The sequence below is a fragment of the Monodelphis domestica genome, chromosome 1 (assembly GCF_027887165.1).
Source record: "Monodelphis domestica isolate mMonDom1 chromosome 1, mMonDom1.pri, whole genome shotgun sequence".
In the NCBI taxonomy this organism is placed as follows: Eukaryota; Metazoa; Chordata; class Mammalia; order Didelphimorphia; family Didelphidae; genus Monodelphis; species Monodelphis domestica.
In genome coordinates, this window is record NC_077227.1 from 52707211 (window position 1) to 52724119 (window position 16909).

Below are 16909 nucleotides of genomic sequence, written 5' to 3' on the forward strand. Positions count from 1 at the left end.
AGAACACTCAACTTCCTTAGTTCAAATCTGGTCTGCAACATGTATTAGTTGGGTGACTCTAGGTGAGTCACTTAACCTCTGTGAGCCTCAGTTGCCTCATCTGTAAAATGAGCTGAAGCAGGAAATGGCAAACCACTCCAGTATCTTTGCCATGAAACCCCCAAATGGGAAGAGTCAGACACAACTGAACGACAAAGCTCCTTATACAAAGGCAGCTTATAGGATGGACTTGGGACTTCAAGATATTACTTCCCAAGGACCACAAAACAGGTACCTGATCTTCAGGGCACCTACACCCAAGTGGCTTCGCAAAAATTGTAGCATCCTACATTTAGAGCCAAAGGAGACCTTGGAGACCACCTTGTCGAACCTCCTCATGTTACAGATGAGGAAACTATTACTGACTCTTCGTTAAAAGCCAGTTGTTAAAGGGAATTGAAGTAGCTCAGTGGATTAAGAATCAGGTCTAGAGATGGGAGGTCCTGGGTTCAAATTTGGCCTCAGATACCTCCTAGCTGGGTGACCCTGAGCAAGTCACTTAACCTCTGTTGTCTAGCTCTTATTCCTCTTCTGCCTTGGAACCTATATTTAGTATTGATTCTAAGACAGATGGTAGGGTTTAAAAAATAAAAACCAATCATTAAATTTTCATTGTGACTTCCTAGCTATGTGTCCTTGGGCAAGTCACTTAATCCCAGTTGCCCTAGCCCTCACCACTCTTTTCTGCCTTGGAACCAATACTTAGTATTCATTCTAAGATGGAAAATAAGGATTTAAATTTTTTTTTCATCATATTTGCACCTTAGAAACTGGAAAACACTACAAATCGGGGTTTAATTTCTTATCTTATTGACCATCTAGGCTTAGGAAAATGATGGAGAGAATATTAATAATGCAGAGTAAACTGAAAAGTTTGTCGGGCTTTTGGAGAGCCAATTGTTAAAGCAGCCCATCCCTCTCTTCCCCAGTGGACGAGGCTAATGATGCTCTCTCTGTTCTTCTCATAGGTGGTGGCGGTGGATCCCGATCTGGCAGAGAACGGCACTCTGGTCTACAGCATTCACCCTCCCAACAAGTTCTACAGCATCAACAGCACCACAGGCAAGATTAGAACCACCAACGTCATGCTGGACCGTGAGAATCCTGACCCTGAAGAGGCAGAACTCATGCGCAAAATCATCGTCTCTGTCACTGACTGTAAGGCGCCCTCCTCCCCTCCCCTGGCCCAGCCTTCTCCACTCTCCCCGGACCACCCTTGGCCAGACCCAGACAGTGGGGATACCCAGCACTGAGAGTGCAGCCATGGCTGGATTTGCTCTGTCCTGGGCTCCTTCCCCTGCCTGTGGAGGTGCTGTGCCTCTTGTCACTGCAGTGGTGGGAACCCTGTTGGGGGACTCTCCATCTAGCCTCTTCTCCCAGCCCTTTCATCCGAGCGAACCCTAGACAGAGCTGGAGAGACATTTGGGGACGAGGGGGTAGACCCAGAGTCTTCTACCTGCCCTGGTTTTTTAATAAACCCCTTTTTACCTTTCCACCCCTTCCTCCTCACTCCTTACCAAGGAACCATTTGAAATGGGAAGGGAGGAAAGAGAACAAGTATTTATTAAGGACATACTATATCCTGAGCCAAAGAGCTAAGCACCAGGGAGACCTTCCATCTTGGAATCAATACCGTGTATTGGTTCCAAGGCAGAAGAATGGTAAGGACTAAACGTTGGGGGTTCAGTGGCTTGCCCAGGGTCATATAGTTAGTAAATATAGTAAGATTTTTTGTAAATAATAATTTTTGTATAATAATAAAGATTTGTAAATAATAAAAATAGATAGATTTGAACTTGTCTTTTTGACTAAAGACCCAATGCGCTATCCGCTGGGTCATCGGTAGCCTCTAAATGATTTCTTTCTTTTTCCTTCTTCTCTTTCTCCTTTCTCCTTCCCCATTTCCCCCTTTCCTTCCTTTCTTAATTCCTTTTAGGCGGCACGCCCCCTCTGAGAGCCACCAGCAGTGCCACAGTCTTTGTAAACCTCCTGGACCTGAATGACAATGATCCCACCTTCCAGAACCTGCCCGCCATCGCCGAGGTGTTGGAAGGCACCCTCGCTGGGGTCCCCGTCTACCACGTAAGTCAGCCATGTCCAGAAAGAGTTCCAGCTCCTGGGACAAGTCCTCCTTCCTCCCTGAAGCTTTCTCTCATGGTCTCCCCCTCTCTCACCCTGCCATGAGCAATCAGTCTGGTCCACCGCCAAGTACTGATCCAGGCTTTGCCGTTGAGCCCCGTGCTGTAGCACGAGGTATACGAAAGACATGGCGGACCAAGCCTCTGAGCTCCAGGGGCTACAGTCTAGCTGGAGAGTCAGTGGCTCTTGAAACAACAGAAACCAAGATGAGATCATGGCAATAACAAGAAGTGCTTAAGATTGTGGATCTAGGTATGGTTGACCTAGATGGCCTGGAAGGCTCCGGGAGCTTACAGTCTGATGGGAGAGAAGCTAAGGATGCAAATGAGTATAACGTTTTGTTTAAATCCTCACCTTCTGCCCAAGAATAAAGTGTAAGAATTGGTTCCAAGGAGGAAGAATGGTAAGGGCTAGGTAATGGGGGTTAAGTGACTTGTTCAAGGTCACACAGCTAGGATGTGTATGGCCAAATTTGAACTCAGAACTTCTCATCTCTAGGCCTGCCTCTCAATCCACTGAACCATCTAGTGACCCCTGAGGATGAAATTAATAGGTAAAATCTGTGTGCTTGGAGCTGAAATGCACAGGAAATTTGAGTTAACTGAATATTCTATTGACTTTGGCATTCATCAGAAACACCTGCTTCAGGATTAGTTGGTGCAAATCTTTCCTCTTCATTATCTAGAAAAAATACATATTGTAGGTCACAATTTGTCTCATGGAAAGGGTAGAAAGGCTTCTGCCCTAGGCTAGATGTGGGGACTGGGGACAAACCCAAGAGCTGCCAGAAGCGAGGCTGGTGGTAGCCGCCAAATAGAGTCCAGACAGTGCATTTGTGTGTCCTTGAAAATAGAGTCCTGGGAGACAGCTTCAGACCTGGAGTCAAGAGAACTGGGGTTCAAATATGTCCTCACACACTTCCTAGATGTCTGACCCTAGGCAAGTGCCTTAACCCCATTTGCCTAGCCTTTGCCTTTCTGCCTTAGAGTTGTTTCTAAGGCAGAAAGTGAGGGGGAGAGAGACAGACAGACAGACAGAGACAGAGAGAGAGAGGAAAGAAAGAAAGAGAAAGAGGAAGGAAGGAAGGAAGGAAGGAAGGAAGGAAGGAAGGAAGGAAGGAAGGAAGGAAGGAAGGAAGGAAGGAAGGAAGGAAGGAAGGAAGGAAGGAAGGAAGGAAAAGAAAGAGAGAGAGGGGGAAGAAAGAAAGGAAGAAAGAAAGGAAGGAAGGAAGAAAGGAAAGAAAGAAAGAAAGAAAGAAAGAAAGAAAGAAAGAAAGAAAGAAAGAAAGAAAGAAAGAAAGAAAGAAAGAAAGAAAGAAAGAAAGAAAGAAAGAAAGAAAGAAAGAAAGAAAGAAAGAAAGAAAGAAAGAAAGAAAGAAAAGATCAAGGAAGGAAGGAAGAAAAAGAAAGGAAGGAAGGAAGGAAGGAAGGAAGGAAGGAAGGAAGGAAGGAAGGAAGGAAGGAAGGAAAAGAAAGAGAGAGAGGGGGAAGAAAGAAAGGAAGGAAGGAAAGAAAGAAAGTAAGAAAGGAAAGAAAGAAAGAAAGAAAGAAAGAAAGAAAGAAAGAAAGAAAGAAAGAAAGAAAGAAAGAAAGAAAGAAAGAAAGAAAGAAAGAAAGAAAGAAAGAAAGAAAGGAAGGAAGAAAGAAAAAAAGAAAGAAAGGAAGGAAGGAAGAAAAGAAAGAAAGAAAGAAAGAAAGAAAGAAAGAAAGAAAGAAAGAAAGAAAGAAAGAAAGAAAGAAAGAAAGAAAGAAAGAAAGAAAGAAAGAAAAGATAAGATCAAGGAAGGAAGGAAGAAAAAGAAAGAAAGGAAGGAAGAAAAAGGAAGGAAGGAAGGAAGGAAGGAAGGAAGGAAGGAAGGAAGGAAGGAAGGAAGGAAGGAAGGAAGGAAGGAAGGAAGGAAGGAAGGAAGGAAGGAAGGAAGGAAGAAAAAAGAAAGGAAGGAAGAAAAAGAAAGGAAGGAAGGAAGGAAGGAAGGAAGGAAGGAAGGAAGGAAGGAAGAGAAAAGAGAGAGAGAAAATGAATAAAAGAAAAGGAGGGAAGAAGAAAAGAAAGATAGATCAATTGATCAATCAATCGATCCCTGGAAGTTCAGGAGACACAAACAAGCAGGAGTGTCAAAATTGCTAGGTTTAAATTTAACATATTCTTTAAATAATGATAACTAAAATCTAGATGTCACTTTGCATGTGGTTATCTCATTTTGTCCTCCTATTAGCCCTTGGATGTGGTTGTTGTCATTCTCCCCATTTCACAGAAAAAGAAATAGGGCTTGTCCAGGGTCATATGGCTAGTAGGTATCTCAGGCAAGATTCACACTCAGGTTTCCTGAGTCCAAGCCCAGCATTCTATCAATTGTATAACCTCACTATTGTTGTTCAGTCACTTCAGTCGTGCCCAACTCTTTTTGGCCCTATTTGGGGTTTTCTTGGCAGAAATACTGGAATAGTTTATCATTTCCTTTTCCAGCTCATTTGACAGATGAGAAAACTGAGGCAAAGAATTATGTGATGTGCCCAGGGTCACACTGCTAGTGTCTACTGTCAAATTTGAACTCAGGTCTTCCTGACTCTAAGCCCAGCGCTCTGCACACTACACCACCATAGCCTAGCTGCCTCTAAATTTAAAGGGGGGGGAGGGTGAACGTAATAGAGATTTATGCATACATACCATACTCTTTTTCTTTGTTCTTTTGTATATGGAAATACTTAGGTTGATTTTGGTCAATTTTCATAATAATATTAAAAAGAAAAATGTTTCTAAAATTTTTTTAAAGAAAATTGCCTTTCCTGCCCCGTGTTAGTGGCCAGAAGAGGCTTCAAGTCTTCAAAGTTAACACTTGCCATTTGACTTAGTTCACTACTTCAAAACATCTCGCATTATATCAAGGTGGTTTTCCCTCCACTGATACAGATCCCAAACCTTACTAGAAGGCTTTCTTTCCCCGGGTCTAATTGTTATTATCCAGCCGTCTAAATGGGAATGTTAACAAGCTTTACTTGTACTTACACTCTTTTAAAAAACGTGTTGTTACATTAGGTTCCCAAATATGTCTTTAAGTGTTGCTGTGGCCAAAAAGAATGATTCCCTGCCCATGAGCCGGACCCCATAAAGCTAAGCAGATGTCCAGTCAACAGTCTGCTCCCTGCTTATCCTCACCATTTTACCAGCTCAATCAAAGCCTTGCACAATGGACAGCACAGTCTCTGAGGATCCACACAGGGTTACCTCCCTCTCTCCACAGTGAGACCTCAGACGCTGACTCTAGTGAAGCTACAATTTTATCAGATCCAGCTAAGCTAGATGACTCCCTGCTCCCCAAACTCAGCATCTCTTCTGTGCCCCTTGCCTAGAATAAACGCCTCTTCCCTGAGCTCCCTTATCTTCCTGTAGGTTCCATCCAGGCGTCACCTCCTCTTTGGCGCCGTCTCCAACTTCTCCCCCATCCCATTGCCACTATCAAGTTGTTGGTGCTCCCTCTCAAGGCACAGTGCCTGGCACAAAGTGAGAAATCTCACTTGAATCAACTCAAATTGAATTGCATCACAAAAGAGCTGCCTGTGGGCCTTGGAGAGAGGAAATTTGTGGCTTCAAGAGTATGTGCATTTATTTTTAAAAATGCTCACTATGCCGCTGTCTTCCTATTGCATATAGGGGGCTACCTGTCTTGAACCCTACTCTGTCACTACTATATAGACCCTAGCCCAAAGTCCATGATTTTCACAACCAAGAGAAAGCCCTACAGAGAGTGAATCTGGGAATTAAATAGCAATGATGATTTCTAGCTGTGTGACCCTGGGCAAGTCACTTAACACTCACTGTCTAGCCCTTACCACTCTTCTGCCCTGGAACCAATACACATTATTAATTCTAAGATGGAAGCTATAAGGTTGGGGTTTTTTAATAGTAATGATGCTTTTTTTCCTGTCGTTTGCTTGATTGGAGTTAGGTCTAAATTAGGGAATATTAAGAGCCAAGGTTGGGAAGGAAATAAAGTCTTCATTGAGTCTAAATGGAACAACCAGAAAATCCAAAGGAAGCATCAGTGATCTAGGGGGCCAAAAATCAGGGCCTATCCCATACTCTCTTTTTTCTTTTTTAATATTTTATTTTCTCAATTACATGTAATAATAATTTTCAACATATATTTTTCAAAATTATAAGATCCTCTCCCTCTCCTTCCACCTCCTGGAGATGATAAGCAATTTGATCCAGGTTGTACGTGTATGATCATGCGAAACATTCTTCCACCTGGATCATTATTGTAAGAGAATACTCATATTAAAACAAGCACAAAAATAAAAACACAAATAAAATAATGTGAAAAATCTTATACTTTGATCTGCATTCTGATTTGAACAGTTCTTCTCTGGAGCTGGAGAGCATTCTTTGTAATAAGTCCCTTAGAATTGTCCTGAATCATTATATTGCTGAGAGTAGCTAAGTCTATCACAGTGTATCATTCCACAATATTGCTGTGACTGTATAATGTTCTCCTGGTTCTGCTCATTTCATTCTGAATCTATTTATGTAGGCTTTTCTAGATTTTTCTGAAATCATCTTGCTTATCATTTCTTATTGCACAATAGTATTCTATTACCAATATTTTACACAAAATTTACACAAAAATTACACAATTTGTTTTGCCCTTCTCCAATTGATGGACATCCCCTCATTTTCCAGTTCTTTGCCACCACAAAAAGAACAGCTATAAATATTTTTGTACAAATAGATCCTCTTCCCTTTTTTATTTTTTATCTTTTTTGAATACAAACCCAGTAGTGATATTATCGGATCAAAGGGTATGCACATTTTATAGCCCTTTGGGTATAGTTCCAAATTGCCCTCAAGAATGGTTGGGTCAGTTCACAACTCCACCAATAATGCATTAGTGTCCCAATTTTGCCACATTCCTTCCAACATTTCTCACTTTTCCATTACTGTCTTATTGGCCAATCTGATAGGTAGGAGATTATCTCATACTCGTAATATTGATGTCTGGCTATTCTTCTCTTTAGGTGGTGGCCATTGACCTGGATGAAGGCTTGAATGGGCTGGTGACCTACCGTATGCAGGTGGGCATGCCCCGCATGGACTTTGTCATCAACAGCAGCAGTGGGGTGGTAACTACCACCACAGAGCTGGACCGGGAACGCATTGCAGAGTACTATCTTCGGGTAGTGGCTAGTGATGCTGGCACTCCCACAAAGAGCTCCACCAGCACTCTCACCATCCGAGGTTAGTCTAGTCATCCCCATGGATCCAGACTTAAATGGGGTCAAGAGAGTAGACATTTGGAACAAGTGGCATACCTTTCCCAGGGTCTTTTTAGACCTATCTCCAGAAAACTAGACTACTCTCAGAATATTTAAGGTCTTAGGTCAGTGCTATAGAGCCTATCCCTGCAAAAAGGCAAATAGAGAAATTTCCCTCTCCGATTCCTCTACGTACAGGGTTCGTGGTCCTGCTAGGCTCAAAGGAAACCATACTGGTTAGCAGCTAAGCCCCAAGTCCACCATAACCCCTCTGGGAACAGCCTATTCCCTAGGGGCCTGGCATCATGAGAATTTGCTCAATTTGCCTCAAAGTGTCCTTATCTAGAATATAGATACCCCTAGGGAGTATAAGTTAATATGAAGAAGCACAGGGGATATTTGGTAAAATTTGGGGGGGAAATAATGAATACCAGCCTATTAAAAATGTATCTATGTTCTCATGAGTATATGCATAGCAAACTCTAGAATTCATCTCTTCTCTTATTGAAGTTGGTTTGAGGACGTTTACTGAATGCCATGATGTATAGGTATTAAAGAAGACAGGAACTCTCCATCTACCCAGTGGAGGTTGTCCCACACTCCCCAGACATCAGCAAGGGAATTAAATCAGGACTCGGGGTCCTAAGACCTAAAAACATTCACTGTGAAGGTTGCATTGTGTCTCCCGTGTGTCTTTGACATTTGTGCCTTTTATTTGTGAGTTTAGAGGCTTGATAAGAAAATCCCCAAGACCCTTCCTACCTCAAAGAAGAAGCATGTGGTAGTCAGAGCACTTCAAAAAGGACTTAAGTGAGTTAATGGATGGCAGAGTCATACTGAGATCTTGAAGATGCTTTGGGGATAATCTTTAACTCAAGGAAGAGAAAAACCAGATCTTCCTACTACAAATCCCTCAGCATCCCACAGGGAGGATCCTAGGCTTGTTGGCAATGAGAGGAATAATTCTGATGTTACTATATTCATTAGGACCCAATTGACACTTAACTATGCGATCTTGACTATATCACTCAATCACTCTGTGTCTCAGAATTGTCTTCCATAAAATGAAGATCCCGTGACTTTCTTCTCATGTTCAATGAGGGTCTTCCAATGTAACCTGTATCTCCCATCACTATGTAACTAGACCTCCAGGAGCATTGGCTCAGCCAGCAACAGTGAAACAAACAACTCGGGTCCTCGTTGGCTGACCAGATGTTAATTGACTGTTTGGCCAGATAAGTGACATTGGTGGAAGGAGAGAGGAATGGTCTGTCTTCCTCTACTTTTCTGTGTTTCCCATAACTATTTTAGAGCCCTCATTAATACAAAGTTCCTATAGAAAGCTGTGCTATAAAACCAACCCTGTCTTCTCTCCTTGTCTTGGTTCTAGTACTGGATGTGAACGATGAGACCCCTACCTTCTTCCCAGCCGTGTACAACGTCTCCCTGCTGGAGGACATCCCCCGGGATTTCCGAGTGGTCTGGCTGAACTGCACGGACAATGATGTGGGACTCAACGCTGAGCTCAGTTACTTTATCACAGGTTCTTGCTTTCCTCTCATTTGCTCCTTTGCAGCCAACCCATGACCACCCCAGGCCCTTTGGTATCCCATCCTTTGAGTAGGAATACACCTCCTTCCCTTTGGTGGACTCGATGAATGCCTAGAGAATTTGGTAGGGGGTGAAACTTCCAAATTGGGCATCTCTCTCATTGTTTGGTTTTGTTTGTAAACCTTTACCTTCTGAGTATCCATTCTAGAACAGAAGAGTGGCAAGGGCTAGGCAATTGGGGTTAAGTGACTCACCCAGAGTCACCTAGCTAGGAAGTGCCTGAGGCCAGCTTTGAACCCAGGTCCTCCTGACTCCAGACCTGAAGCTTCATCCACCATGCCACCTAGCTGCCCCAACCATAGGGTTTTGTAACTTACTGTTGTTTCCCTTTTGCATACATACATTTTTACATCTAATTGGCTGGTACCTCTCTGGCCTCAAGCTGATTTACTTTGGGTTCTTCCAAGCCCTGTCTTACATAGAGGGCTTTGCCAACCTGAAAGTACTAGCCTTTTGGGGGTCATGGGCACTTTGGTCGGTGCCTGGTAAAGCCCGTGGACTATTTCCCAGAATGCCATTTTTAAATGCATAAAAATAAAACATAGAAGATGACAAAGGAGACCAATAATATTGAGTAGAGTTATCCCCAGTGAAACTGCTTGTCACCTCAGGGAGAAGGGAGGGAAGAAGGGAGAGAGACAACAAGAATCATGTAACCATGAAAAACATTTAAAGAAAAAAGAGAGTTATCAAAATATGTTTAAAAGGCAGTTCATGGACTCCAGGTATAGATTTCCCACAGTATATAAATATTTCTTATTCTTATTGTCATTTCCTTTGCCTAGATTTAGCATCAGCATAGTAAGAAGGAGAATGAACCGCTTCCGAAATGATTCTTTCTTTTTTTGTGAAAACCCTGACCTTCTGTCTTAGAATCAATACTGTGTATTGGTTCCAAGGCAGAAGAGTGGTAAGGGCTAGACAATGGGGGTCAAGTGACTTGCCCAGGGTCACATAGCAAGAAGTGTCAGGGGTCAAATTTGAACCCAGAGTCTCTGGTCTCTAGACCTTGGCTGTCCATTCACTGAGCCACCTCACTGCCCCCAAAGACTATTTCTTAAGTTCCTACTATGTGTTGGGCACTGTGCTAAGTGCTGGGGATCCAGACCCCTACAAAGCAATTCTGCTCCCACTCTCGTGGGGCTAAAAGCTTTATACCAGTGAATATTAACCAGATATGTGCAATGTGAACAGGAGGTCTCTCCAAGGGCAGGAGCTGCATTAGCAGCTAGAGTGAAGGGGGTCCCAAAAGAAGGAGGAGACCCTTTAAGCTGAGCTTTGAGGGGAGCCCAGGATTCTAAGAGGTGGAGCAGGGCATGCACCCACCCCAGACCTTGGGGACCGATGGCCTGGATGTGCAAAGAAAGGCACAGATGCAGAACATACAGTGTCCTGTGTGTGCAAAGACAAGGGAGCCAGTTTGGCCAGCCCAGAGAGTGCATGAGGAGATGTGGGGTCTGGTAGAACTGGAGATGGAGGCTGAAACCAGGCTACAACACCTTTATATGCCAAAGGGGGGTGGGGGGGTCATTCAGTCCGAGAGGCATCAGGGAACCACTCCAGCCCCTTCAGGAGGACAGATAATACGGTTAGACCCACACTTTGGGAAAATCACTTGGCTTGGACAGCAGTGTGGAGAGTGGGCTGGAGAGGGGAGAGCCTGGGAGCTGGGACACCAATTAGCAAGCTATTGTAATAGGAGAAGAGTTGGTGCCTGAATTAGAATGATGGCTGCGTGAAGAGAGGGAAGGAGGTTGAAACAAAAGACACTACAAAGGCAGGATTGAACCCTGTCTGAGTCCATAATACCAGCAGTTGCTTAAAGGGAAGCAGTTTGAAGTGATGACCAAAAAGAGGAGAGAAGACTTGCCCATTTATCAAGTATTTGGATGACACAAAGCTGGGAGGGGTGATGGCTGACGCATCGGATGCCACAATTGGGATCCAAAATCAGGACAGAATTAGGAGCCAAAAAGATCTCAACAAAGAGAATGATGGGCCTTTTCTAAATAAGCTAAGATTTAATAAGGATAAATATAGAATGTATTTGGGCTCAAAAAGTCAACCTTCCCGAATTCAGAATGGGGAAGATACAGCTAGACAACATTGTAGGTGAGAAGGGTCCCAGTGGGGTTTAGGGAAATGTAAAACTCAATGTGAGTCAATAATGTGACATGGCAAATAAAAATGCTAACCCATTTGGGCCACATTGAAGAAGAAACAATCAATGCTCACAGTGGGAGAGGAGATAGACCCTCTGCACTGTGCCCTGGCGAGAGCACACCCAGAGTAGTCTGATCAGTCGTGGATGCTGTACTTTCAGGAGGACAGAGGATGGCAAAGAACCCCAAGACAAGACCCTAGGATTGAGCAAAAGAACTAGGAAAGTTTGGTCTGGAAAGAGATTTGGGGGGGGGGGGGAATATTAACTTCTTTCAGCTATTTGGATGGATGTCATAGAGAACTTGCCCTACAACCAAAAGCTGTAGGGAAATGGATTCCAGCTCAGTAAAGGAAGAAACTTCCTAATAATTAATATTCTCCCAAACTAGAATAGACTGTTTCAGGAGGTGGCAACATTTCTCCTCTCTAGAGGCCTTCAAGCAAAGATCGGAGGACCACTTGAAGGAAACTAGTTTTTACAAAATGGCGTCTGCTTGGGAAAGTTAGGTGGCTTAGTGGATAGAGAGCTAGCATGAAGAGAGGAGGTCCTAGGTTCAAATGTGGCCTAAGATACTTTCTAGTTGTTTGACTGATCCTGGACAAATTACTTAATTCCAATTGCCTATCCCTTACTATTTTTCTGCCTTGGAAGCAATATTTAATATTGGTTCTAAAACAGAAGGCAAGAGATTTTTTTTTAATGGCATCTGCACCTCTGCATCTCAGAGGTCTTCTGACCCTGATATTCTATGAATGCCTTTCCCAGAGGTCCTACTCATCTAATTGAATTCTATAGCATAATGTTTCCCACCCTTTAAGACTGTGAACCTACTGGTCCATACGTGAGAGGGAGAGGTATTAAATCCATACCTCACTTTCAACCTTGTCCAGTCAATCAACTTTTGTAATCTACCCTGTGTCCCAGGTGCAAATACCCACATGCCCATCTTCCTTACTCTTCCCCACTATAATCACCACTTCTTCTACCTTCTCATTCACTTCCCCCAAGTCACAGATGGGAAGAGGGGTCTAGCAGACCACAGAACATCAAGACATCTAGGACCAGCCCTCAATATAATTTTAAAGCCTGTCTTCATTTCCCTCAGTCTCTCTTTTCTGCAGCCTTCTCCCATTATCATGGTATAATACGTCTATCCTCTCTTTCATGCCCACCACCTTGTGTAATCATTTCTCTCCTATGATAAAACTTGCTCTCAGAAAGTTATAGATCTTCAGTTATTCATTCATTTTTGTTTCATGTATTAAGTGGGCTCTATGAGCACAGTATTATGTCCCAATACAAAAATGGGAAATGATACAGCCCCTATCTTCAAGAAGTGTGTTAAGAAAATAGGGCAAAATGAGTCAACAAGCACTTATTTTTAAGCACCTACTATGTGCCAGTTGTAGGGATACAAAGAAAAGTAAAAAGCAGTGCCTGCTCTCAAGGAGCTTCCAGTCTAGGAGAGTCAAAATCATGTAGGAAAACTTGAGGAGGGAAGATAATATGTTCACCCTACTATGAATTTGTCACCATGTTCTTTCTCCTAGGAATCCTCAAGTAGGTGATGGTCTACTACACTTATGCATAAGGCTGTCCTGAAGACATCAGATAATTGGGCATTGTCATTAAGGAATCAGGACACTGGGGTTCTAGACACTAGCTCAACAGATGACCTGATGATTCTCATCTGTGACCATTTGGACCCAATAAAGTTCATCTCAACAGTTTGTGAATCTAGGTCTCCACAATGCCCCCAAAGTATCCCAGCACTCATTGCGAGGAGCTGAGACCTCATAGACTCTTTAAGATCTCTTCTAGTCCTTGGGTTGTGTTATACCAGGATTTGAGAAAAAAATTCCCCAATTAAGAGATGTTTGTGAGACTCTTCCAAACATGGCCAAAACTTGTACTTTGGTGCCCTCTGCTGCCCAGAATCCAGCACACTGCCTGCCCCTTGACCAGGTCTCTTAATCCCAGTGGCATGGGCGAGACCTTCCATCTCTCTGAATCCTCTCGTTTTTATGGCAGAGGAAATTGAGGTCCCAAGAAGGGAAATAAGTGGCCGTAGACCCCATGGGCAGTCATAGTAGGGCCAATATGGAAAGCAAAGAGACCCTGAGGTCCATTTCCCCCATTTTTTTCTCTAGCACATTCCTTTTTGCCTTGACCAAATATTTGGACCTTTAGTGATAAGGGTTGACCCATTGTTTTTTCTCATTGCTTAAGAAGATACTGTTGTTTCTGAACCCCGTTTCCTGCCTCTGACACTTGGACCCCCATTCCCAGCACTTCTTCAATTCCCCATTCATCCTTCCTACTCAGTGCTGGATCTCAGGAGCATTCAATCCATATTCTTTGGTTCTTAACCCCTTACCTTCAGTTTTAGAATTGATACTAAGTCATGGTAGAAGAGGGGTAAAAGCTAGGCTTTAACTGGAGTTAAGTGGCTTGTTCAGGGTCACACAGCTAGATGTGTCTGAGGCCAGATTTGAATGCAAGATGTTTTTAATTGTGAAGTTCAAGCTGGTGAATCATCAAGCAATGGGAAGGCCACTCGAGTAGGACTTGGAAGCTATTCCAGCTGTCAAGCAATACTGAGTTGTTCTCCTTTCCTCAGACTTGGGGGACATTCTGACATCTCTGAAATCCTCTTCTTTCAAAGCCCATTTCAGCGCATGGTGCCTGGCACATTACTACATGCTCCCTGACTGACCGACCCAACCCTCCAGCCTTCTCCATAAATCCTTTCTTGTCACACCCACCCTCCAGCTCAAATAATTCCTCCCTCTCCAAATCACTCACATTTTGCCCTTTGATCTCTTTTACATACTCATCACTTTTTGTCTTATAACAGTCATTTGTGTACTTGCCTTATCTCCAAAATTGATTGAAATACTCATCAAGGGTAGGCAGTATGTTATTTTCATCTTTGTTAACTCCATAGTGTCCTTTCTGTTGTAGGTACTTAATAAAAATGTAGTAAAACAATTATCAATAAAAAATATTTAATAAATTTGTTCCATTGAATTAATTTGAAGACCCGAATTCAAATTCTGCTTCAGCCATATAATCTCATGCTAGTCATTTCAACTTTCGGAATCCCAGTTTCCTCACATAAAATTTAGACTTCATCATTTCTAAGGACCCTTTGAGTTTAATAATATGTTGCACATTCTACAGTCCCTTCCATCTCTAATATCCTATGGTTCAACTTATAAAGTGCTTTTCTTCTCTAGTAATCTACTTTTCTAATGTCTCAGCCCCAGTACAAAACTCAAGCATCCAATAACTCATTACTTTCTGGATAAAATTCAGACTCCTCAGCTAGATTCTATACTCATCAGACATCATTCACATTCATCTCCATTCACCATACGCCCATCAAACATACCTACTTGCTCTTCTCTGAGCTCAGCATTGCATCTCCTGCCATTGGAGAGAGTGTGCTCCTGTCCCCAGAATGTTCCCCTTCCTCATCTCAGCCTATTATATAACCTTTGGCTTTCTTCAAGGCTCAAGGGAAGCCTTTCCAGATCCCCCTTGGTCCATGTTGGCAAACATGTGACACACCTGCCGGAGGGAGTTGGAGCACTTCCTCCCTCCCCTGTCTGGCATAAGGCAGGGGGCTCACATGTGGTGTGAGGGTTGTAATCTGGGCACTAAAAGGTTTGCCATCACTGCCCTAGCTATTAGTATTCTCTTCACTCAAATTATCTTACATTTTCTTTTCTCTTTAAATATATCCTCAAAATAGACTGTAAGCTCCTTAAGGATAAAGACAATTTTTCTTTCTGTCTTTGTGTCCCTAATACCCAGTGTAATGATTATAATGTAAAAAAATGCCTGCCACCATGTTCATTAAAATTTGGGCTTACCCTCTCCCATCATGGACAAGTAAAAAATAAAATTGCTCTTTATTTTCACTAACCTTTGGTTTCCTTTGCCATCCTCTGTATTTTATTTTATGCATTTACAACACAATTCTGAAAAGGAGTCCAAAGGCTTAGGACCAGACTGCCCAAAGGTTTCAGAACAAAAATGAGGTTGAATGCCTGCCCTCAAAAAAGGGCTCCTCTCTTGGGGATCCATAGCCTTCAATGGGCTCTTTTCTATCTTTAAACATCTTCATCCTCTTTTTCCCTGCAGGAGGAAACATTGATGGTAAATTCAAGATTGGCTATCGAGACGCCGTGGTCAGGACAGTGGTGAACTTGGATAGAGAGACCACCGCAGCATACACCCTGATCGTGGAGGCCATTGGTATGTGTCCCTCATCCCTCTTTGTTAGCTCAGACAAAGAAACTAATTTCAACGTTTTCTTTCTAATAGAGCAAAGAGAATAGGAGGCATCTTTCCCTAAGGCTCAGTCTTAGGACCTCCGCTGTACCCTCCCTCCCCATCCCCAGTGAGAAAGAGCCAAGCTCAAGACCCAGTTCTGGCCCAGAATCCCACCTGCCCCCACATAGCCTTTGGATAGATGGATGAATAAGTGCTTCAATATACCCCAAACACAGTGGGCTTCTTGCTGGGGATGGAAACTGAAGAGTTAGAGAGACCCTGCCCTCCAGGCGCTTACATTCTAACCAGAGAGGTTTCCTCTGAGAGTCCAGTGGAAATGGTCCATGGTCCTTAGAGTTCATCAGGGAGGCAGATGTTGATGCTTCTTCCTTACGCCCATTTCTACTGATAAAAACCATGTCCCTTTCTGATGTTGAGCCATTTGACACATCAAGGACTCCAATGGCAAGAACTCTCTCTTATGAGTTCAGTAGCTATTACTGCGGCACCTGACCAAGAGCAGATCTCCATAGGGTCATCATTGAAGGTGTTGACCTGGAAGCATGGCCATTCCCAAGGCTTTGGGGTTCAAGATGCTGGGCTTCTCCATCAGAGTCTGAGGGGAAATAGAGGTCAAAGTGATGGGGGTGGTTTCACTGCCTCTATCTCCTTCAGGATGCCTTTTTGCTTAAGCTAGGCTGGCTTGCCTACACCCTGGATGGCAACTGCTAAGCAGCTGATGGATTTCTACCTTCAGATGGGATCCAACTTCTGTTAATATAATCATTTGGGAGAATCTAAGAAAGCCTTCTGGGCTGGGAAGTCCCTAAGAGCCCACCCTTCTTCCTCCTAATATCCTTTCCCTAAGAGCCCATCTTTCGAAATCCTTTTAATTCCAAAGGGATCATTATACTCCCCAGAGGGTAACAAGCCTGAATTTTCTCCTCAGGCATCCCCAGGAGAGCTCTGTCACTGCCAGGGAGAGCTCTCTGCCATGTCCTGGCACTGCCAATGCGGCTCAGTGCCAGGCTGGCTGGAGCCTTCTCTCTGGACACGCTGATGTCCATGTCCCTATAGTGAGATCCACCATGGATAGAGGGGAACTCTAGAGGCCTGGGCAACCCCAAGGAGGCAGGGGAAATGAGCATCCTGGGGCTGCAGCCGAGGGGTACAGGTTGCAGGCAAGAATGTACCCCAAACACATAGCAGCCCTGATGGAGAAGAGGCACAAGACAGTCAGGGGCTACCAGAGAAAAGCAACAACCTCTTTCCACTGCTGCAGAAGGAACTGTTGGAGCTTGAGTACAGATCAAAGCATTTCTTTTATGAGATTTTTTATTGTATGTGATATGTGTCTTCTATCACGACATGAACAATATGGAAATGTGTGGTGTGAAATGCCAGTTTAACCCACATCAAACTA

At 43.5% G+C, this 16909-nt stretch overlaps 1 protein-coding gene across 2 annotated transcripts in view; it reads left to right on the top strand.

Annotated features, from left to right (window-relative positions):
• Nucleotides 1–16909, top strand: part of CDH23 (cadherin related 23) — a 655553-nt gene that overhangs the window by 483190 nt on the left and 155454 nt on the right. For both annotated transcript variants that reach the window (XM_056799300.1, XM_056799301.1), the window contains exons 22-26: nucleotides 1008–1197; nucleotides 1976–2121; nucleotides 7194–7413; nucleotides 8821–8973; nucleotides 15355–15468. In XM_056799300.1, coding sequence (XP_056655278.1) covers nucleotides 1008–1197; nucleotides 1976–2121; nucleotides 7194–7413; nucleotides 8821–8973; nucleotides 15355–15468 — 823 coding nt within the window. The remainder of the gene's footprint in view (nucleotides 1–1007; nucleotides 1198–1975; nucleotides 2122–7193; nucleotides 7414–8820; nucleotides 8974–15354; nucleotides 15469–16909) is intronic.